Source organism: Pseudochaenichthys georgianus, chromosome 13 (genome assembly GCF_902827115.2).
Source record: "Pseudochaenichthys georgianus chromosome 13, fPseGeo1.2, whole genome shotgun sequence".
NCBI classification, from domain to species: Eukaryota; Metazoa; Chordata; class Actinopteri; order Perciformes; family Channichthyidae; genus Pseudochaenichthys; species Pseudochaenichthys georgianus.
Genome location: NC_047515.1, coordinates 31,156,513 through 31,179,277, shown reverse-complemented (window position 1 = coordinate 31,179,277; position 22,765 = coordinate 31,156,513). Strand labels below are relative to the sequence as shown.

Genomic DNA, 22,765 nt, shown 5'->3' with positions numbered 1-22,765 from the left:
GGTCTGCTTTAAAAAGGATTCATCAGTTCACAGTGTGCATTATATAGAAAGTAAAAATAATACAAGCAAACAATCAATACTGAAATCAAATCCTTTTTTTTTTAGGCTTGACCTTTTGCGTAAAAGGCACTCACATGTCAGGATAAGACTTGGATCTGAGTGTGTGTGTGTGTGCTCGTGCTTGTGTATATTTTCTCAGAGAGCGGTTGTCTCAAATGTAATTGCCTCGCTCCCAAGGGCTTTGAAGAACAAGGGTCACTCAGTTTGCCTTTTACACTCCAGTTGAGTCTCACCCAAAGTCTCCTTTTCTTGGTCTCTCTCCTCGCCTCACTTCTTCTGAAAGGTCATTGTGCCAATGAGGCACTGGGTTTGTCGGCGTATTATTTTGATCAAAGAACATCTAATTAATTTACACACACACACATACAATATTTAGCTTTCCAATTATTTTATCGTTCTGTCTGCACCCTCATCAAATGTCTCTCTATGCCTTTGGGTCTGCTCTGACACACATTGTTGGATTAGATTCCAAGTGGCTCTCTTGATAAGTACAGCACTGTGACTCATATCTCCCTATCATCATCTCCTGTAGAGATTACACCATTGTAAACATATGAGTGATGTCACAAAAGTCAGACCCATGTCTGGCCTACACCTTCTAAGTGCCTGTTTTTTATTTGATTAAACCTTTTATGTTGTTTCCTGTCCAGCATGCTCCTGCGCCACGCCTTCTCTCGGCTGCGCTCCACCCAGGTGGCGGTGGTTCACTGCAGCGCCCAGACGTCATCCCGCCATGTGCTGCAGAAGCTCGGTCAGACCTGCATGTTGCTCAGCTCGAACACGGGCCGAGTCTTTCGACCAAAAGACTGTGAAAACCTCGTGCTCTACCTAAAAGACATCAACCTACCCAAACCTGACAAATGGGGGACCAGCAACCTCACTGCCTTCCTGCAGCAGGTAGAGACCACACATTAAAAACTAAATACTAATAGACAAGACAACAAGTCAGAGAATACTTGATATGGTTAAAAAAAGCATTACTTTATCTTAACTGTTTTATTTGTTCAACTTTCCTCGTCTATATCTTCTCTTTGTCTCGTTGTCTTTCCTCCAGGTTTTGACATATAAAGGATTCTATGATGAGAATCTGGAGTGGGTTAGTCTTGAGAACATCCAGGTGGTGGCCTCCATGTCAACAGGGGGAGCTGTAGGCAGCCACTCCCTCACCTCCCGCTTCTCATCTATAGTTCGCATTGGCACTATAGAGTAAGTGGAACTCAAATGTAATCGAAGCATTTCTTTGTATTTTGCAGAACTGCCTGCAATATACATGTTGTTGACTGCAGGACACTTTGTAACATCAGCATGTTACCTCAATCTGTTACCACTGTTGGGTTCCCTCTTACCCCAATCCCCTCACTTTTAATTTCTTACATCCATCTGTTTCTCTGCCTCTTTGCCTCTGCCTTTAGCTATCCAGACAGGGAGCAGCTGCAGACTATCTACTCTGCGTACCTGCAGCCAGTTCTCCAGCACAGCCTGGGCAGCCAGGCATCGTGGGCCAGCACTGGGAAAACACACCAGCTGGCTGGGTCTCTGGTGCAGCTCTATGAACAGGTATTTACATGGACAGGTTGTTCCTTGGTGCTCACATTTGTGTTTGCAGCTACATGGTCTCGCCTGAGATGTTGAAAGCATAACTATTAGCATATCAGGTTCCTTTTTCGAACTTCATGAAATTGCTTTGTAGCACACTTAATTAGACTCTCAAATGTCACACAATTAATTATGTGATATTTCAAGTTATAATTGGATGCTTTTGTTTTCACTGAGGGTTCTCTTGCTAAGGGAACTCAATATAATGGTTTGGTGAGAAAGAGGATTCAACAGAATTACAATATACTACTGGATTACAAATACTTCTTATTTATTAACCTTAACCCAAAAGTGGAGTTCAGCAGGAGAGTTCTGTAATTTATGTAAGACACACACTAGCCTATCTGTGAATGAAGCCCCATATGGCTTACTCCAAATATAAACTGTGGATGGCACAGATTGAGCTTTTAGAGGTAAGATAAGTCATGTTTGATGCTGTTAATGCTGATGAGGCGGACACACATGGAACTTATTTTGGATCATTAATTTCCCTGTGTATCTCACTTTCAGGTGAAAGCCAAGTTTACAGTAGATGACCACAGCCACTACCTGTTTACCCCCTGTATCCTCACAGAGTGGGTCCTCAGCCTGCTGCGATATGACCTCACTGCAGGTAACCAAACACACATGCACCACATTGATTTGTAAGCACTTTTACTGTCGGGAATAAGATTGATGACATTACCAGGTCTCACTTAGGAAACAAATAGGAACCTGAATGGTGTCCCGGGCTCATGTTGTGCGACCAGTCCTCACATAGATTCATTTTGTTGGCACTGAGGAACATAAAGCATCACAACTGCCAGATCAAAAGGACAACACCATATGGCTCAGTCTGTTGTCAGTTTTCTATTAGAACTACAGTCTCCAACTCTCACCTTTTCCTTCACTTGATCTCTCCTCTGTTTGCTCACTTCCTCTCTGTCACTCTTCTCTCTCCCCCTCTTTTATCAACCTCTCCCTTTGCTGTCCTTTCATCTCTCCCTCTGTCACTCGTTCTCTCCTTCTGCAATGTGTTCCTGCTGTGATAGTGAGTCCAATCATTTATTTTAATTAAACACGTCAGCGGACAAACTTGTCGTTTCCTATGCTCATCATTTTCTAACGTCCTCTCTCTTTTCCCCTCTCTCTTTTCCCCTCTCGCTGCTTACCTTCTTTTTGGTATGTAAAAAAAACCCTCACTTCTATGACTGTGTTGATGTATGTGGTAAATGTGAGTGTGCATTTGATCACAGTGGATGTATCAACAACACATCACTGACAACTCTCATGGCATTGTTTGTTGGTATTTCCTTTGTTTATTGTGTTTCCCCACACAAATTATGATGAGGTAATGTACGATGCCAGATACATTAAAGGCACATTTAATCAGCTAATTAAAGCTAATAACAGATATATCATTATCAGGGTAATGTAAGCCCATAAGTAACACAACACAATAATAATACAAAACTTCAAAGAAAATATAGATTTAATTTTTTTTTGCATTAACATAAGTTGTAAACAAAATAGAATTTAATTAGTTGATTCACTCATGGTCATCATTTTTTATGTTATGTGTTTAATTAAATAAATATTTTGAAGCAAAACTTTTTTTTTTAATCCAGAATGGATCCGACTTTGTTATCTTTTTAAGTTCTGTTTCACTCGTGTTTTGTTGGCAAGGACATTAGAAGCATAGAACATTTTAAGTATGGCTACTTGGAACTTTAAGTGTTTATTTTTGTTTTACTTTGTGGTCTTTAACATTTAATAAGCCAGGGTAACCCAGGAGTGTCACTGTGTCTCTGCTGGTTCTCTTCTTCAACTCTTTCAATATAATGTGACAGACACTGTTGAAGCCAGTGGCCTATGAGACCACCATTTTGGCCTGTCCCTGTAGCACTCCCCTTTTTTTAGCTACAACGCAGCAGCACTACGCTGGGGAGTGTAGCACATTTATTAAATCCCTGGGAGGTGTGTTTGTCATGCCTGATTTCACCCAAAACAGCCCTTTTACTCATGTTGAGTCACAGTGTAAACAGTGCGCTTGTGTCTGTATCTGCCCTTTTTGAAACGTAAATAACTGTGACAGATATGGACACACAACAAAATAGTAATCTTATGTATTATGGGTGTGATGGAAACTTCTGAAGCAATGGAGACAGGACTCAGAGAGACACGAGGAGAGCAGGAACTTTGATGGCAAACACTGATGGTTTATTTGGAGCTTCGGCTGGAGAATTCACAAGACATGTGCTGTGCCACGAGGTGTCACAGCGGTTCCCAAACCAATTCTGAAGAACTTGACTGTAATTTGAGGTTTTAACTAGTTCGGAGTGTAATAATCAGCATTCCTCAAATACTACTAATACTCATACTAAACAAATATGGACCCTGAATCTAACTAGAGCTGTCGTCCATAGAAAAGAATGTGCGCCAGGGAACCTAACGTTGTCCCTGAACAATAAACTATCTCATGCCGGCTTGTGCTCGGTCATAAGCTGGCAACAACAATGCGCGCAAGCTGCCCCTCCTTAAGAGAGCAGCAATACCCAAGGCCTTAGACCTATGCCATGGGAAAAGAGACAGTGAAAGGAGAAAACTATGAACTGTGTCAAAGGTTGAATACCTAAGCAAATTATTCCCTAACAATGGGGAAAGTGAGGAACAGAAGTTAATTTACCTCTCCAGATACATCTGTACGTTTCTTAGAAAGTCTCCTGCTTTTGTATTAAAGATCACCTATCATGCTATTTATAGACAATAGCATAGGTCTCAGATATATACAAAAATATAAAAACCATGTCTATGAAGTGTTTTGCTCAATATCACCCATTCTAGCTATGCCTCATATCCCTCTATTTCACTTCCTGTTTCAAAAGTGCTGATTTGGGGTATAAAGCTTTTTTAAAAAATCAAATCAATTGATAACAAATAAAAAAGGAGGGGGCTGAGCTCATGCCGGACCCGGCATCTACTGTCTAAACTAAATACTGCCGTGATGAAACGCCATATCATGGATTATCAAGGATTCTCTCTGAAACAGTATGGAGCTCAAAGGCTTTCTCTCTTGCCGGTTATACCACAAGGTGAGTTCCTTTTTATTTCCTGCTTCTTCACACACATGCTCTCCAGTACAGGTTAGCTCTGAGTGTTAGCGATGCTAATGTGAACATGCGCCGACCATATTACGTCCAAAACAGTCTCCAAAACAGTCGGGCATTGTTTCTGATAGCGACGTCTCTGATAGGGCCGTGGGTGTAAAGCCAGCCTACTTTTCCAATATTACATCATATCGGACGCAAATCCGGATCAGCTCCGTTGCAGCCCCGTTTTTAGAGATTTGGGTACGGAGGAAAAAAGAGAGGGTTTCATTTTTCTGTTGAGTTTCCTGACACACCGGGGACACATGTTTATGTATAAAAGACATACAAAAGTGCATTTTGCATGATAGGTCCCCTTTAAGGTTTTGGTGAGAAAGTGTTTTATGTAAAAATAAATGTTTTGTCAGTTATTAATTCAAGTATGTGTGTGCCTGTGACATCTATTCCTCTTTAGCTCAATCCAATGTGACAGACAGCGTGTTGGAGGTGGTAGCATATGAGGCCAGGAGGCTGTTCAGAGACCGGCTAGTTTCCTCTAAAGACCTTCACACCTTTGATAACATCCTCTCATCCATCGTACGGGGAGACTGGGGCTCTGACGCTCTCGACAACATGACCGGTATGAGACCTCTCATCTCACCGACATACACTTTCATTGAAATCACACATATACAAAACAACATCACATTAAAGCAGGAAAACATCTATTTGAGATTGAGTGCTTGATGCAATTCTTGCCAACATTCATGCAAGAATGAAAGCAACATTTGACTGGCTTTGTTCTTTGACAGCTCTGCATTAATGGCAGTGCCTCAGCTAATGATCTGTTCAGGCATGACATGATCAAATGTTTTCAAGTGCTTACGGCTTAGCACATATTCCTTATTTACTCACTGATAAAGAACAAAGTGTCACTACAAGTCATACCAATTTGATTCCTTGGTTATAGCAGCTGCAAGATACAGGCAAATGGCAAGACTCCAACGCTTCACTTGCATGCCAACTCCTTGTGTGTCATAAATAATAACAAACTCATACTCCAGAATCAACCAATAGAGAGCCATCCAAGTCTTTTTCTAGTGTTGTCCTCCCTGTGCAGAAGCTCCTCTCAGAACTCTAAGTGGACTGCAGATAAATGCAGATTCTGCCCTCCTTGCATATTAATGAATATAATAATACCAATACATACTATGCTTCGTAATGATCTGCACAGCAGCACTAGAAATACTTGGTGAATCCTGGCAAGAGGAAGCCATTGCCCTTTTTAGTCATTCAAAAAAAGAATGGAAGCCAGTATAATACAACCATGTTAAGAGAGCTGGCTCAGCTCAGAGAGGCAACATTTTTAAGAACAGGTCCCTGATGCTCAATAAATAAAAGACATGAAACTGCAATATCCCTCTGTAGCACCTGGCACTGATTGCAGAGACAGAGCAGTACCAGTACTTTCCCAAACGTCCCTGTCATCTGCTCACACGTCTTTAAACATAAGCCATCCGCATAAAAATCCAACCTGTGAGAAAGCATCAGCTAAAGGCTGGTACCTAAACTGCAAGAAATGTCTCTTCCAAATGATGGCCAGAAGTACAGTCCACCTGCAAAGCAAACACCTGCCCGCTTCTCTAAAACATCTGGTGTGTAAGCTGTGAGATTTGAAACCTAATAAAAAATGCCCATGTTGAACATTCAGACACACATGTATTTCATGTTCAGATGTTTTTGACTGGTATTGGTTCATTTGTGTGTCAGTAGTTTCCTTTACAGTGCACATTTCCCCCATATTTTCTCTCACCTCTGTATCCTCTGAAGTCTGTCATTTGATGTGCACGTAGCATGGTGTGTTGCTAACCTTCTGTACTATTTCCCCCGGGTGCAGATGGTTTCTATGTGACATGGGGAGCCTCTGAAGGGGCTGTGATGGCTCCAGGCCAGTTTCTCCCTCCTCATGGTAAACAACTGGGGCGCCTGGATTCTGCTGACCTCAAGCAAGTTATACAAAAGGTACACTGTCTGCAGTGCTGTGCCTAACAACCCACAAACAGTGAAATAACAAAACACAATCGTTTTTTGTTGGCAACCTTGGGCAGAAAACAGGGTAGTAACAAGCCATTGTAATTTGGCTCCCCTTCACATACAGATTCATTACAGTATGCTGCCTCCCATCTCAACTCACAGCTTGTGAACTTTCTTGCAAAGGTTCACCACATTTGTACTGCCAGATCAATCACAGTATATTGAGCTTATTCAGCGGGGGCTTAAAGAGACAGGCGCTAAAACGTAGTGTTTTAGACAAGCGGTGAATACAGGTATATTTAAAATAATGGTATATCAAATAAAATGCAATTCTGCATAATTAGAACTTTGCTTACATTTATAATGATGTATCTTAACACTGTGGTTTTGCAGCTTCACCTTAGTAAATGAAGGATGTTCTTTTTTCAGCTTCTGATTTTATCTCTACGCCTAATTAATGTGGCTCTGTTCCTGTGTCGGTGTTTCGTTCTTTCTTCTGAGTGTCTGTGGTGCGGCTCTCTCACCTGCGTGTGCTCCTCCTCTCCTCCCCCTAGGGAGTAGTGCTGTACAGCCGTGATAATAAGGAGCTGGATCTCCTTCTGTTCTGGGAAGTGTGTGACTTCGTGTCCAGGGTGGACCGGGTCCTGAGCCGACCCGGGGGCTCTCTGCTTCTGGCGGGCAGGAGTGGAGTGGGTCGGCACACAGCCACCTGCCTGGTGTCACACATGCATGGATTCACACTGTTCACGCCCAAGATCTCCCGTGGTTATGCTCTCAAGAATTTCAGCAATGATCTCAAGACGGTAAGAGTGGATTGCCTTTTTTATCGGCTCAACTAGTTCACATTATGCCAAACTAACCAGCGTATGCCGAAAACCCTTAGAGTTTTTTGTACGGAGCATTCTAATTTCCCTTAGGCCATATTATGCTTTGGGGGTTTTCCCTTTTCCTGTAGTTTGTTATATAGCTTTTTGTTGGCAAAAATGGTGCTGCAGAAACTTTGGTATCAGAGTGCCTGTGATGTGTCTCTGTATATGAAACGTAAAATGTCTTTGTATGTATGTGCAGGTGATGCAGCTTGCAGGTCTGGAGGGCCAACAGGTGGTTCTACTGTTGGAGGATTATCAGTTTGTTCACCCAGCTTTCTTAGAAATGGTGAACAGCCTGTTGTCATCAGGTGTGTAACGTGTTTGTTTCCCTTCCTTCCATTTTTATGAGAACAGATTTGACTTTTGCCCGCAAGGTTCTTCTTTATTAACTTCAAGTTCAGGATTATATTTATGTGTTTGTTTGCATTATTCTTCAGGTGAAGTTCCCGGTCTGTACACCCCTGAAGAGCTGGAGCCTCTCCTTTCCTCTCTCAAAGATGCTGCTTCCCAGGATGGATTCACCGGACCACTGTACAACTACTTTTCCCACAGTGGGTCCAGTTTATTTCTCTTTTTGAATGTAACAAATCAAATATTGTTCCAATCTGTGTGGTAGATGTTGTATTTGGTCCGCTGCTCACATATCGTCTGCTTCCCTGCTGTGCAGTGGAGTCTTCACTCTACAAATGGTGCAGTGTCGTTGAGGTTGATGCTGCTGCTAAAGAATACAATCAGTAGCTCTATTATTGTCAAAGTATACCCGCTATAGAGCAACTCTCTGAGAAGGTATAAGCTGAACGGGACAATCTCATCAACACAACAATTGCCCCTACTATCTCTGTTTCCAGCTCATTTGCTTTGTCTCAAACTACATGTTATGATTAACTCCTAAACCGTTCTCATTTCCTAACAATCACCCTACATGGCGTTTCTGTTTGTGTACCACCCCTTCCTAGGAATCAAGCAAAACCTCCACATTGTTCTGATCATGGACTGCTCCAACTCTAACTTCACCATCAACTGTGAGAGCAACCCAGCTTTCTACCGCAAGTGTTCTGTCCAGTGGATGGAAGGATGGTCTGAAAGCAGCATGAAGAAGGTAGGAGGAAGAGGAGAAAGGAGCAACAACAACAGTGACAGATTTTAAATAAACAATTGCTACTTAAAGCAGTTAAGTAGAGAGATATACATACACCTGAAACATTTTTTTGACTTGTGCAGCCTTGAGCTAAAATCTGTTGAGCTATCTTTTACTCTGCTGTAGCCCCGTGCATACTTGTATGATTAACAAGTGGTTTCATATTTGATATTAACCCTATCAACACAGGGCTTAAGAAGTACATTTGCCTAATTGTGCTAACTGAAATCATACATTTTTCTTCAATAAAGAAGATTGTAACGCAAGCATTAACACTTTTCATATCACTTTTTCATCTGGTGTGTAAACCTTAATCTTGTCAGATTCCTGAGCTGCTGCTAGCAAGGACAGAAGGAGGAGGAGGAGAGGAGAATGGAAGGGAAACGGCCACAAAGGGGAACAACTCAGGTGGGAGCGCTTGTACACTGAGCAAAGTTGTGCTCATTATAATTATGTTGAAGTTACTTTTATAGTTCGTCCTTGTCATCTCCTTAAGAATAATTGTAATGCTGTGGATGTAGTTGCAAGACACGTAATATAATCCAACAATCTTCCAGTTATCACAATTACAATTTTGGTGCTGTCATTTAAAAATGGCTTTTTCCATCAATAACTTTAAAAATATGAGGGTAAATGTTTCCACCAATGCAAGAAAGGTATGTGAACCACAAGAAAAACAACTATTCTATTATTTTTCACATGATAAAGCTGTAGGAAAATGACCATTGTTCTTAGCTGTTTTTGGCTTTGTATGTCTTGTAAAGAAGTGAAATGGCCTTCTTAATTTAAACCGGTTTGTGCTCACCATCTTCCGTATTCTCCACTCAGCAGGGTCTGCTCAGGGAGACCTGTGCCGTTTGTTCCTGATGGTACACGAGTCATGCAGAGAATATGGTGCAACACCCAGCCAGTACATGTCCTTCCTGCATGTTTACACTGCATTATTTAGTCGGAAACAGAGCCAGCTCACGACGAGACAGCAGCACCTGCAGGTATCATATCAGATACAGTACAATGCACCAACAACTTAATGTCTTTTCCTAATCTGAAATGCAGTTTCTGTTTAGGATTAAGAGCCTTTTGAATTTGGTATAACATTTCCTCGGTTGTTTGTTTTTCTCAAACATCAAAGTCATATTTACTTTCTTCGACTTGTGTCTCCAGGCGGGCGTCTCGAAGCTGAACGAAGCTAAGTCATTGGTGGATGAGTTGAAGAGGCGGGCGGCGGAGCAGAGTGCACTGCTGAAGACTAAACAACAGGAGGCAGATTCTGCCCTGCAGGAAATTACCACTTCTATGCAGGTGTGTGTGTGCGCTTGTGTATATGCACAGTGTGTGTGTGTGTGTGTGTGTATGCACAGTGTGTGTGTGTGTGTGTGTGTGTGTGTGTGTGTGTGTGTGTGTGTGTGTGTGTATGCACAGTATGTTTGTGACTGTGTGCGTGTAACTTTGATGCTCAGTGGCAGACAGGACCGAGGTCCAGCAGGGTTTCGTGTCTCCTCCAAGTTATATCTATCCTCCCCCGAACTCTCACTGCGGGCCTTCTTGCTGCCAAACTTCTACTCTTCTCTTTTCTTCTCTTTTCTAGTCTTTTCGTCTCTTCTATCATTTATACATCTTCTTTAATCTCAATTTGGCTTCTCTTCCCTTCTTTCTCTCTATTTTCTTCTCTTCCCCTTTCCTCTTCCTCTTATCTTTGCCTCTCTTCTTCACGTGTCCTCCCCTCATCTGCATTGTATTATGCAAACAACTTTGTATGTATTTCCCACCACTGTGTCTACCCTGCTGTGACCACGCTATTTATTTAGTTTGGTGTGCTTTTGCGCATTAGTTTGTTCTGTGACTTCTCATCCAGAGTTTTCTCTCTCCTGATATCCACACTTTCCATGTCCTCCTGCTGACTCTGTCTTGAGGTGGATGGATGGATGTTAGGATAGATGTATGGAGGGAAAGGGAAGCTGAACCCTGTTCATTAGATATGATATCCCTCTGTCTCCTCTCTGTGGGGAATTGGCTTTTTTGAGTGAGATGGAGAGAAAAGGGAAGAGAGAGGAAAGAACAGAAGGAGAAACTGTCAGCAGAGTCAGGTTGCAGAGTGATAATTAGCGAATAGACTTGTCCCTTTGGACTGTAGCAACTACGCCTCCTGTAGAGATGGTGACAGCAGGGAGGGGGAAAGGAGAAACACTCAGACAGAGCAATGACTAGGGGAAACACACTTGATGGAATAGTGATAGAGGCTTGGGAAAGAGTAGAAAGCAGTGGGAGAGGCAGACACATTAGATTATATCAACGAATAGGAGACTTATGTGGCACGTAAGAAGGGATCAAGACTTGACAGGGAGAATTGGAAGGATGAGAAGACAGTCAATGAAGAGATTTGCTTGGGCTGAGGGTGCGATGTGATGAGATGGATATGGATTATTGGGATCATATAGAGGCGATTCAACCACTTTCTCTTTTCATCCTCAACAATCTGAAACCAAATCTTTCATCTTAGGAGGAGGAGGAGGAGGAGGAGGAGGAGGAGGAGGAGGAGGAGGAGGAGGAGGAGGAGGAGGAGGAGGAGGAGGAGGAGGAGGAGGAGGAGGAGGAGGAGGAGGACTGGGGCTGTATGTCTGACGCATCTCAGAATTGAAGTATTGAAAAAGAGTCTCATTTACATTTTAAGAGGTTGTTCAGAGAGGTTTTAGTTGTCAAATGTCCAGGTCAAGGGGTCAAGTGTGTGAGTGTAGCAAGACGAAGACAGTATGCTGTGTTTAAGATTCTTCTGTTTCAGAAACATATGAAGGCTGTAATAAACATGATATATTTCTTTTTTTGTTTCCATCCAGAATGCAAGTGACCAGAAGACAGAAATGGAAAAGATAAAAGGGAAGATGGCTCATGAAGTGGCCAAGATTGAAGAGAGAAAGGCAAAAATAGATGATGAGCTGAAAGAAGTGCAGGTAAGTGTCATTATACGTCTGCTACTAGAAATACACACACATCAGGGTTCTTCTTACGGTCATTAAAAACCTGGACAAGTCATGGAAATTCAAAATGCTAATTCCAGGCCCTGGAAAAGTTCTGGAAAACAATATTTTTCCCAAAGTTTCTCGAAAAGTCATGGAAATGTAACTAAAGTTCCATCAAATATAATTTATATTTTATCTAATCGCCGAAATAGTAATACTATAATGATAATAAATACTGTATCGTATAGTAATGAAACGTGAAATGGCATTTAACTGACGAGGTATTTTGCTGGTGAGAGATTTTAGTTGCTTTAGATTTGATTTGTGTTTTAGAGGCACAACATGTTTCATATGCAGACCTTATTTTCCTGTTCCATGTTAAAATAAACCATTTTCAGTAAAGGTCATGGAGACCATTGAAAGTCATTGAAAAAGTGTATGAACCCTGACACATACAACTGCCCTCGAACAGGTATTTACTTTCCATCCCAGCTGTACTCATCCCTTCTTAACCTCTGTATCCCCCCCCCCCTTATTGCTGCCGTCTAGCCTTTGGTAGATGAAGCAAAGCGTGCAGTTGGGAACATCAAGCCTGAAGCTCTGTCAGAAATCCGCTCCCTCCGCATGCCGCCTGACGTCATCAGAGACATCCTGGAGGGGGTCCTGAGAATGATGGGAACCTTCGACACCTCCTGGGTCAGCATGAAAAGGTGAAAGGGGAAGAGTCGGGACATACATGGGTGTGTCAAATCAAATGATAGACATGAGAAAGGCGAAAGAAAGAAGGGTAGAACAATAAATGAGGAGAAAGTTTAGCCGTTGGGAGTAATTAAACTGACGAGGATCTTCAACACCTTTTGGGTTACGTAGAAGACGTGTAAGGAGGGGGAGGGGGTGTTAAGGGAGCGATGGGAGGAAGAAGATGATGAAAGGTTTTGCTCTGCTATGAAAAGATGGAGGGAATGAATCATCAATTTCTGCTTTAGTTGTCTTCACGGCATAATATTAGTCCGTGTATCGTCCACACATTTATATTTTCCCACCATTTGTTCTTATGGCCCGAAAAAAGAACGTTATGGTATTTATGCAGCATTACGCAATCACTTTTTGATTTCATGTAAATGTAGCTTTGAATAACACAGTCATCTGACCGCGGGCACCTTTAGAGGGTATCAGACGGACCAAACATAATTCTGCCTTGATAATGACTCCACTCCGGGCATTGTGTGTGTGTGTGTGTGTGTGTGTGTGTGTGTGTGTGTGTGTGTGTGTGTGTGTGTGTGTGTGTGTGTGTGTGTGTGTGTGTGTGTGTGTGTGTGTGTGTGTGTGTGTGTGTGTGTGTGTGTGTGTGACAGAAGGGGAAGGACAATTCATCTTCATGGGTAACAAAGAGAATACATTTAATTTGTTTGCGCTTACTTAGAGATGAAAAAACTAAGTTTCTCAATTTTATTTTTGAATTAACATTAGCAAGTCACTTACTTCCGTCCTCCTCTCTAAAGATCTGTCTCTCTATCACTTCTTGACTTTGCTTTACTGCCATGGCATTAACATCAAAATATCACCACAGTCAACATGTATGTGATTTCTTTGTCACCTGGTCATGTCCAATCCTCTCTCTTTCTTGTTTTTTCCTCATTTCTTCTGTAGTTTTCTTGCTAAGCGTGGTGTGAGGGAGGACATAACAACATTTGAGGTGAGGAACATCACCCCTGAGATTCGCCAGAGTGTGGAAGAACTGCTCAACAGGAACAAGGCTTCTTTCGATCCCAAGGTCAGTTAGCCACAATAGCAGAATAAGAATTAGATGTATGGTAGCTGGAAGTGATTGTTCCTTGTTCCTTTTGCATTTCTTAGCTGAAAATAGTATTGTAGCTTTTGTTATTACTGACTTATTGCTGTTGTTGGTCAGAATGCAAAGCGTGCGAGTGCAGCAGCTGCTCCCCTGGCCGCCTGGGTCAAAGCCAACATCCAATACTCCCACGTCCTAGAGAGGATCCAGCCACTGGAGAGAGAGCAGGCCGGACTACTGGAGTAGGAAAACACACACACACAAATACCACTATGCTATAATAGCACCACACACACACACACACACACACACACACACACACACACACACACACACACACACACACACACACACACACACACACACACACACACACACACACACACACACACACACACACACACACACACACACACACACACACACACTCGATGTCATGCATGCTTGTAAGTGAGCTTTTGGTCTTGTTCTTCACCTGGCAGCTCGTATTCATTTTTTCTCAAAATAAATATACAGACCTAACACTTGTTATTGTGTGTGTCCAGAAACATGAGGAAAACGGAGAGCAGGAAGAATAAGCTGGAGGACCAGCTTAACTCTGTCGGAGCCAAAGTCAACGAGCTGAAAGAGAAGTATGCCTCCTTTTAACTTTCAAATCAAATCAGGTTTTATTTATATAGCACATTTTAAAACCATTTTTGGTCGAGCCAAAGTGCTGGACATGCAATAAAAAACACTTTACTGCGATAGCAAACAGAAGACAATAAATTACAACAGCAAATATAAAAATCAAACACAGGGAAATGTCATGTGTCGTGCTCCGCTCTGACTAGAAGGCCAGGGAGAAGAAGTGAGTCTTTAGTGTTGACTTTCCATCTATTCTTCCAGCGTTGAATCTTTCCATTCTGTATTTCACCAGTGACAAAGTCTAAATATTGCCTTATGACTAAAACAAAGACATTCAATTAGAGACAGCACAATAAATGGTTCCTTTTGTTTCATGGCATGGGCAGAACCAGGACTGGTGAAGTGTCATTTACTTCAAAGCTTTGGTGAAAAGCAGGAATCTTTGGAAATGATGAAGCTTTTAAGAAACTTCTGAAGCTCGGCTTGCAGGCTAGATTTCCACAAACAAATCTAGTAGTTGCTTTGACTTACTGCCATCCATGCAGAATCCCTTCCTCTCTTTTACCATGTAGTTATACCAAGGATACAAACAATCAATGATAACGGGCCACTCTCTTTTGCCTGGACATCAGCCAGTTCTTTTCTTATAAGGACATGATGAACAAAGGTAAACTTCCCTCTACAAGTGTGACTGAGCGCTCATTCCCTGCTTTTTCCTCCAACATGTTCAACCTTTGCTCTCGCAGACAATCTGTCTTGAGTAGTCTCTTGGCACCATTCCTCACTTTTCCTCACCTCACCTGTCCCAACAACGCATTATCCAGATTTGTATTTTGAAAGGCACAGAAGTAGCTACAAATGCTTTACACAACAGAGAAATAATTAAATACATGTTTTCATCAAAAGCATTTACGCATGTTTTTCTTCCCCTTCTTTTTATTCTTTATCTCAGGTTTCAGTGTCACACTACAGAGGCGGCTAAGTTGGAGGCTGAGGTAACAAAAGCTCAGGACACAATCACTGCCGCCCAGCAGCTCCTATCACAACTGGAAGGAGAACACACACGGTGGAACGCACAGGTAGTTTGACGTGTCTGTGTGTTGAGGTGTGTATTGGTGAGGGAGGTTATACGCATTTACTAAGAAAGGGGCACATTTAACATGTAAGAGCAACAGGAGCTGTGTGTGTGTGTGTGTGTGTGTGTGTGTGTGTGTGTGTGTGTGTGTGTGTGTGTGTGTGTGTGTGTGTGTGTGTGTGTGTGTGTGTGTGTGTGTGTGTGTGTGTGTGTGTGTGTGTGTGTGTGTGTGTGTGTGTGTGTGTGTGTGTGTGTGTGTGTGTGTGTGTGTGTGTGTGTGTGTGTGTGTGTGTGTGTGTGTGTGTGTGTGTGTGTGTGTGTGTGTGTGTGTGTGTGTGTGTGTGTGTGTGTGTGTGTGTGTGTGTGTGTGTGTGTGTGTGTGACGATAGGGGGGATGTATCCTGCTGTCTTTGGTCCCTTCTGGCTGTTTTTACTCCTCTCTGCAGCATCTGTCTGCGCCTTAATTAAAACACTCAATCTCTTGCTGACACACACACACACACACACACACACACACACACACACACACACACACACACACACACACACACACACACACACACACTCACACACTCTCACACACTCACTGCCTCCCTCAAGGTCCGCACCCACCAAAAAGCCAGTTAACTCTCTTCTCACGTATCTCCATATCCTCACACTACACATTTCCTCCCCAACACTTTTGCACACTGTGCAGAAGCTGTGGTTAGCTATATGTTGATGCCTCTGAGTTGTTAAAAGTGTTTCAAGGGCACATGGGGAGAGGGGTAAACAAGAAAGTGAGCGAGTACAGACTGAGTGGTGCATAAATAGATGGATGTTTTGAGCTAAGGTGTTGGGTGTATCATGATGTCTGACAGTATTAAACCAGAGATCGCATGGTTATGAAAACCAGCAGCACAGAGATGGCGGCATTCAGGGTCATAAGGCGTTTCAATTAAGCCTGATGCATAGTTATTCTCCAAAAGTCGCTTGTGATCAACTGGCATGCTAATAGACTCAAATTAATTCCGGCTCAACATAGAAATCATAACATTACATTATCTCATAATAACAAGTGTGTGCCTGTGTTACTGCATTTGTGTTCTAGTCAGAGTCAGTGTAGACTTTTGGGGATTTTTGGGGCTAGAAGTCGGGGTTTTGTGGTTCATCAGAGGAAACGCATGCAATGCCCACGAGGGTCTGGTTACTTACCTTTCCCTTCTTTTACCCCTCTGATTCCTCCCAATCCCCGCAGTGCCCTCCCCTTTCTTGTCTGCTAATAATCTGTTCTTTCACCCTAATCACCTACTCTCTTTTTGATCAGATGTCTGAGATAAAGAATGAGTTGGAAACGCTCCCTATGAGGGCCATGCTTGCTGCAGCCTTCATCACCTACCTCTCTGCAGCATCTGAAGACCGCAGGAGACACTGTCAAGAGACATGGATGGCTCAATCCGGACTACAAAGTAAACATACAACTACTTATACATAGCTAACGACACACTAGCACCAGACACACAAAAGCACACTACTTCCTCCTCTCCTTAACTCTAAGTGTTAAAATAGCTTGATCACCATTTAACTAGTTCACTATTGAACATTTAACACTCTAAGAATACAACTTCACTCAAGTAACCCAACATTGCAACTGTATTTAGCAACACAACAAGTACAAATGTCAGGATTTCACACACTCATTAAGCATTACAGAATTGAATAATCCCGTTTTTCAGAACTGGATTTGTCTTCTCATCTGCCAAGCATAATCACCTTCATTTGTCAGCCTTCCAAAATTCCCTCCACACAAATGAACCTGTAAAACGTGTGAAAGTCTCTTTCAGCACTAATTAGTGTCTTATTAATAGCTCCTTCCTCATTATTCCGCTTGGCAACCTCGTTCCACGGGGGCTTCAGATGTGCATGTTAAGAGCTGAGTCAAGTTGACCCACTATCATTTTTTAAAATCCTTATGTCCTTCCAATGGCTTCTCCACAGTAGGGGTGCTTAATCGATTAAAATCGATGACCAAATTAGTTGCCAACTAATTCAGTCGTCGATTCGTTGGTGACGTCATCACGTGTGTTTTATGCGCCGTTAAGCTCCAACGTTATCAGTGTTTTTATCGGTACTGGAGACATTTAAAAATATGTCATATGTATTATTGCTACAAAAACATTATATCACAGTTTTAGTGTCGCCAACTCGTTTCTAACATGCAAAAAGACAAAAAAATGCATCTATGGTGTATTTTCGATCTTTCCCCTCCAGACGAGATCTCTCTCCCCCGTCTGTGTGCGAGGGGTCGGGGCAGTTTACACACACGCACAGCTGCTACATGCATGCAACACACACACACACACACACACACACACACACACACACACACACACACACACACACACACACACACACACACACACACACACACACACACACACACACACACACACACACACACACACACACACACACACACACACACACACACACACACACACACACACACACACACGGCGGGGATGGCGGAGAGAAGCGCTCCAAGGTGTGGTTAAATGTTACCCGTCTCGATGTGGACAATGCTCTTTACAATAGTGTAATAAGGGTTTAGCATGTAAGGGTGGTAACACGAGCAATTTGTCTAAACATTTAGCAAAAGTGCACCACATCCAGACGGAGAAATGCACCAGGTTCGACTGTCTTTCTAGTACCTAGCTCTGTAGCCCCGCCCACGAGTAACGTTTCCCCGTCAGCAACACACAGAGTTAACAAAATTATAGAAACATGGGTTAATGATTAGAGGTAACTGAGTTATTTATTTTGTTAAAGTTTAAGCTATTCTGTTCACAATTCTGTCATCACATTATTTAATATGATTTGTTAAAACATTGTTGTTTCTTTTGATGTGAAATATTATTTATTTAATTTAAATAAAAAGCGATGTTAATTTTGTTCACAATTTGTCAAGTTAATTTAATAATATATGTATTTTTGAATCAAGTATTCATCTTTATTGTCTTCATTGTTAGTTTCAACATGCCTAAAACAACCTCAAGCTAAATCTAAAAGTTGATGGCTAAATAAGAGCGTTTGAGAAATTGTGCAAGGCATACAGTAATAGTCCGAATAGTCGATTAATCGTTTCATTAATCGATAGATTAATCGTTTATCAAATTAGTCGTTTGTTGCAGCCCTACTCCACAATGTAGGTGTCAAGATAACTTAGTGAACCCACTTAAAGTGTATTATACTGTGTTTAGGCACTATTGATGAGGCTTGTTGTCAGTAACTGTCATATCACAGGATTGTTTTTAGTGGGCAAAAAGAAAAGCAACAAATCAGAATCTGCATTTGTGTGTTGTTTGTTTGTTTCAGAGTTTGACTTGCGTTCATTCCTGTGCTCGGAGAGTGAGCAGCTGATCTGGAAGGGTCAAGGGTTGCCATCTGATGACCTCTCCATGGAGAATGCACTGGTCATATTACAGGTTAGACATCCATTTGTCACTCGGTCTAATTTTGTTCATTTTTCCACTTTTGCTTTATTTCCCTTGATAACAATTCAGATTTTTCACAGGAAGATCTATTGTAATGTAGACTTAATGCAATGTAATCCCCAACATCCATCTCCTTCTGCAAAGTTAACTTTTTTCTATTTCTATATTAGCTTACAGTAAGGCTTATGCTCTCATGCATTACAAAAGACATCAAAGTACAATATAAATACAGCACTCTCTTGTAAGAGCCAGTCTCCATATTAATAGTTTTGTCAATAATCTTTCCCTTGTTGCCATTCATCTGTCTTCCATTTGTCTGTAATGTGTTTTGTTTTTACCATTGCTGCATCAGATCAATGCACTCAAGCTACGGGTAAGAAGCTGTTCCATCATTCTTCCTTATCGCTTAGCGTAGCCTCCCTGTTTCTCTCACTGTCTGTCTGTGTGTTCCTTTTTTATAGTTTCTTTATTATTGTTGTTTCATCTTCTGTATACACTACCAACACAATGTGTATGGCAGTCATTCACATTAACACAAACACACAAACACCAATATGCAATAACCAAGATGACCTTTATCTGTATATTTATTAGACAACCTAATCATCTCAATCAATTAGCCTATTTGGTACAGAACTACAAAGGGGGTTAATTGCAGCAGTTTAATATGTCAATGTATGCTGTGATGTACTTAGTGGGGATGGGAATTTGAAAGCAAATGTATATTCGGATATTCGACCCCCAAAAAATAGGTTAACCGATTAACCGAAATGTACATATCCTATAACAAAAAGAAACAAATGTGGGAAAAATGTTTACAAAAAAAAAAAAGATTTAATTTTGAAAAATAAATAAATACATGTTCAAATAAGTATAGAAACCAAGTCAAATGTGTCAAATGTATTGAACTAGTGATCACAGTTTGAACAGTTGACAGCTATAGGCCAGCCTACAGCTTTCATGCTTAAAACATAACTTGGTTTTTAAATTAAAGAGGGATCATAAACGGACAACATAACCGGTTAGGGTAACGTAACCCTATTACAACAGAGATCAACAACCTATAACAGGGCCTATGCACATAATTCAGCTATTCAATACTCATTCTACATGCTCAGGGGAGAGGCGGGTACGGAGGCGATTCACAATCAGGCCAGCCGTAGAGAAGACCCTCTCAGCTGGAATTTGGGCATAAGATGAGGTTTGAGTCTGCGTGATCTGCGTGTAGGGAGGGGCAGCAGCCATATCATTAGCTAGAACTAGCTAGATTTGATGGATTTGGACATAAACGCGAGTGAATTATAACCAGACGTGAGAGAGAGAGATCAGCACCTGCAGCTCTCCCCGCTGTGAGGGACCGGTGAGCGGAGCAAAACACATCCTTAGACCTAACACATCTAGTAGCTATGGCACTGTCGTATACATTGAATTATTCCATTTGATAATATGTAATCAACTTAGGCACTTCTCCCAAAAAAAAGGAAATTACAATAAAAATATTCATAACTCATATTCGAATACCTGAATCATTTCGAATATTCGATTAATCGTTCCCATCCCTAATACTTAGGTGCTGTTTACATGAAAACGCAAACGGTTGTATCCGCTACTTTTCTCTTTCGCATAGCCCGTTTGTTCACATGAGGCCGTTACGGAAACGCGGAAACGGACCCCGCAAACGATAACGGGTCCCAAGGTGGATAGATCTGCAACCGGAACACTCTGGGGGGTCAAACGGCTCTGTGTGTACGCCCTATACGATAATTTCCTGATAACGATGAAGCCATAGCCCCGCCTCTCCACACCTCTGCTGCTCACTGCTGTAGCATGGTCAGTACTGCCACTGCTACTGACCATGCTACAGATGTTAGTGCAAAATCTACAGCTCCTCTACCACAACCATCAGCAACAAGTGGACATGTAGCAGCAGCAATAAAACAGCAGCAATAAAACTGAACTCCTCCTCATCGGCTCCAAATCCACCCTCAGCAAAACCCCCAACCTGACAGTCACCATTGATGGCACCCCTGTTTCCCCCTCCACCCAGGCACGCAACCTTGGCGTTATATTTGACCCCACCCTCTCCCTCGAGCCCCACATCCGTCAAGTTGTAAACACCTCATTTTTCCACCTCCGCAATATTGCCAAACTCCGTCCCTCTCTCACCCGCCCTGCAGCTGAGCGACTCATTCACGCCTTCATCTCCTCCCGCCTTGACTATTGCAACTCATTCCTCTACGGCATCAGCACTACATCCCTCAATAGACTCCAGCGTGTCCAGAACGCAGCCGCCAGACTCCTTACCCACACCAAATCATGGCATCACATCACCCCGGTCCTCAAAGAACTCCATTGGCTCCCCGTTTCACACCGCAGCCATTACAAACTCCTGGTCCTCACTTTCAAAGCCCTCCACCATCTGGCCCCCCCCCCTACCTCACTGACCTCCTCATCCTCTACCAACCACCCCGGTCCCTCAAATCCACCTCAGCCGGTTTGCTTTCCATCCCGAAGGCCAAACTCTGGAGCTTCGGGGATAGAGCCTTCTCTGTGGCAGCCCCGAAGCTCTGGAACTCCCTCCCCCAAGACCTCCGTGAGTCTGAGTCCCTCACCCTGTTCCAGTCCCGCCTCAAAACCCACCTCTTCAACTCTGTATCCATAAGCCCCCCCCCCCTCTCAACCAACTTCCTCCTGACTGCTTTTCTGTTTTGTTTTGTTTCTTTTTGGCTTTGTTTTTGTTTTGTTTGTCTACCCTCCCTCCCAAATGTAAAGCGTCTTTGGATTCAAGAAAAGCGCTATAGAAATAAAATGTATTATTATTATTATGTCACATTTCTGCTCTTGGATAAACTTCACGGCATTGGCCTTTCTAATAATACAGTGTTATGGTTTAACTCGTACCTTCACAGTAGAAAGCAATGTGTGGTTAATGGAAAACAGTCTGACCTGTTGATCCAACAAAAGGGTGTACCCCAAGGATCAACTCTGGGCCCACTTCTGTTCTCTATTTACATAAATGATTTATCTTCTTGTCTCATTAATTGTTGTACTCACCTTTATGCTGATGACACTGTCATACATACATCCAAATCTGATTTTTCACATATTCAGATCTCTCTTCAATCGGATTTTAATATTTTACAGGACTGGCTATCACACAATAAACTACTGCTTAACAAAACAAAGTCTTATACCATGGTCTTTGGTACCAGGCAGAAGCTCAAATCCAAGCCTAATGTAGTAATAACATATAAGGATGGCACTTCTCTGCATAAAGTTGATAGCTTTAAATATCTTGGCTAGACTCTGAACTTTCATTTAAAGTACATATAAAGCATGTAATACAAAGTCAATTACGGAATCGGTGTTTTACACCGCTCTCGCAATTGTTTTACGCTCAGTGTACGAAAGATAATTGCTTCTCAACTTATTCTTCCGATTATGGACTATTGTGATGTTGTCCACCAAAATGCACATAAATCAGATCTTGCTCCACTCAACATAGCCTACAATAGACTATGCAGATTTGTTCTTGGTTGTCCTTTTCGTACACATCACTGCACAATGTATAACCAACTTAAATGGCCTTCTTTAAATGTAAGAAGACACACGCATTGGCTTCAGCTGATATTTAAATGCATTTATCTTAACTATCCCCTTTATTTAAAGCAGTATTTTGTACCCTACTCGCCAATTCATCAAGTTAGACATTCTGTTCAGATTTATTTCTCTGTCCCCTCTGCAAAAAAATTGATTGGCAGAAGAGTGTTCATTTTCAAAGCCCCAACAGACTGGAATACTTTACCTGCTGCTATTAGATCATTGGGTATGTTTAAACATGCATTATCATCTCACTTTCAACTGGTCTGTACTTGTTATTAATGAAACTGATATTGATGAAACTGATTTGCTCGACTGTCTCTCAAATTGTAATGATTGTATGCATTGCTTGAATTTTACTTAACGTCTGTTAAGTAAAATTCAAGCAATGCATACAATGTATGTGGTTTGTCTTGTGTGTCATGTTTTGCATTTTGTCTTTTTATTTATGTATGTCTGTAAGTTGTTGCTATTGTCGG

General features: G+C 42.0%; 1 protein-coding gene across 1 annotated transcript in view; it reads left to right on the top strand.

The window, feature by feature from the left end:
- dync2h1 (dynein cytoplasmic 2 heavy chain 1) overlaps positions 1–22,765 on the top strand; it is a 131,098-nt gene that overhangs the window by 34,726 nt on the left and 73,607 nt on the right. The window contains exons 48-69 of the mRNA XM_071205203.1: positions 711–957; positions 1,115–1,266; positions 1,473–1,617; positions 2,167–2,269; positions 5,197–5,361; positions 6,619–6,743; positions 7,310–7,558; positions 7,824–7,932; positions 8,062–8,175; positions 8,581–8,723; positions 9,086–9,170; positions 9,591–9,754; positions 9,927–10,064; positions 11,597–11,710; positions 12,269–12,429; positions 13,370–13,493; positions 13,632–13,753; positions 14,057–14,143; positions 15,091–15,217; positions 16,520–16,661; positions 18,568–18,677; positions 19,039–19,059. Coding sequence (XP_071061304.1) covers positions 711–957; positions 1,115–1,266; positions 1,473–1,617; positions 2,167–2,269; positions 5,197–5,361; positions 6,619–6,743; positions 7,310–7,558; positions 7,824–7,932; positions 8,062–8,175; positions 8,581–8,723; positions 9,086–9,170; positions 9,591–9,754; positions 9,927–10,064; positions 11,597–11,710; positions 12,269–12,429; positions 13,370–13,493; positions 13,632–13,753; positions 14,057–14,143; positions 15,091–15,217; positions 16,520–16,661; positions 18,568–18,677; positions 19,039–19,059 — 2,947 coding nt within the window. The remainder of the gene's footprint in view (positions 1–710; positions 958–1,114; positions 1,267–1,472; positions 1,618–2,166; positions 2,270–5,196; positions 5,362–6,618; positions 6,744–7,309; positions 7,559–7,823; positions 7,933–8,061; positions 8,176–8,580; positions 8,724–9,085; positions 9,171–9,590; positions 9,755–9,926; positions 10,065–11,596; positions 11,711–12,268; positions 12,430–13,369; positions 13,494–13,631; positions 13,754–14,056; positions 14,144–15,090; positions 15,218–16,519; positions 16,662–18,567; positions 18,678–19,038; positions 19,060–22,765) is intronic.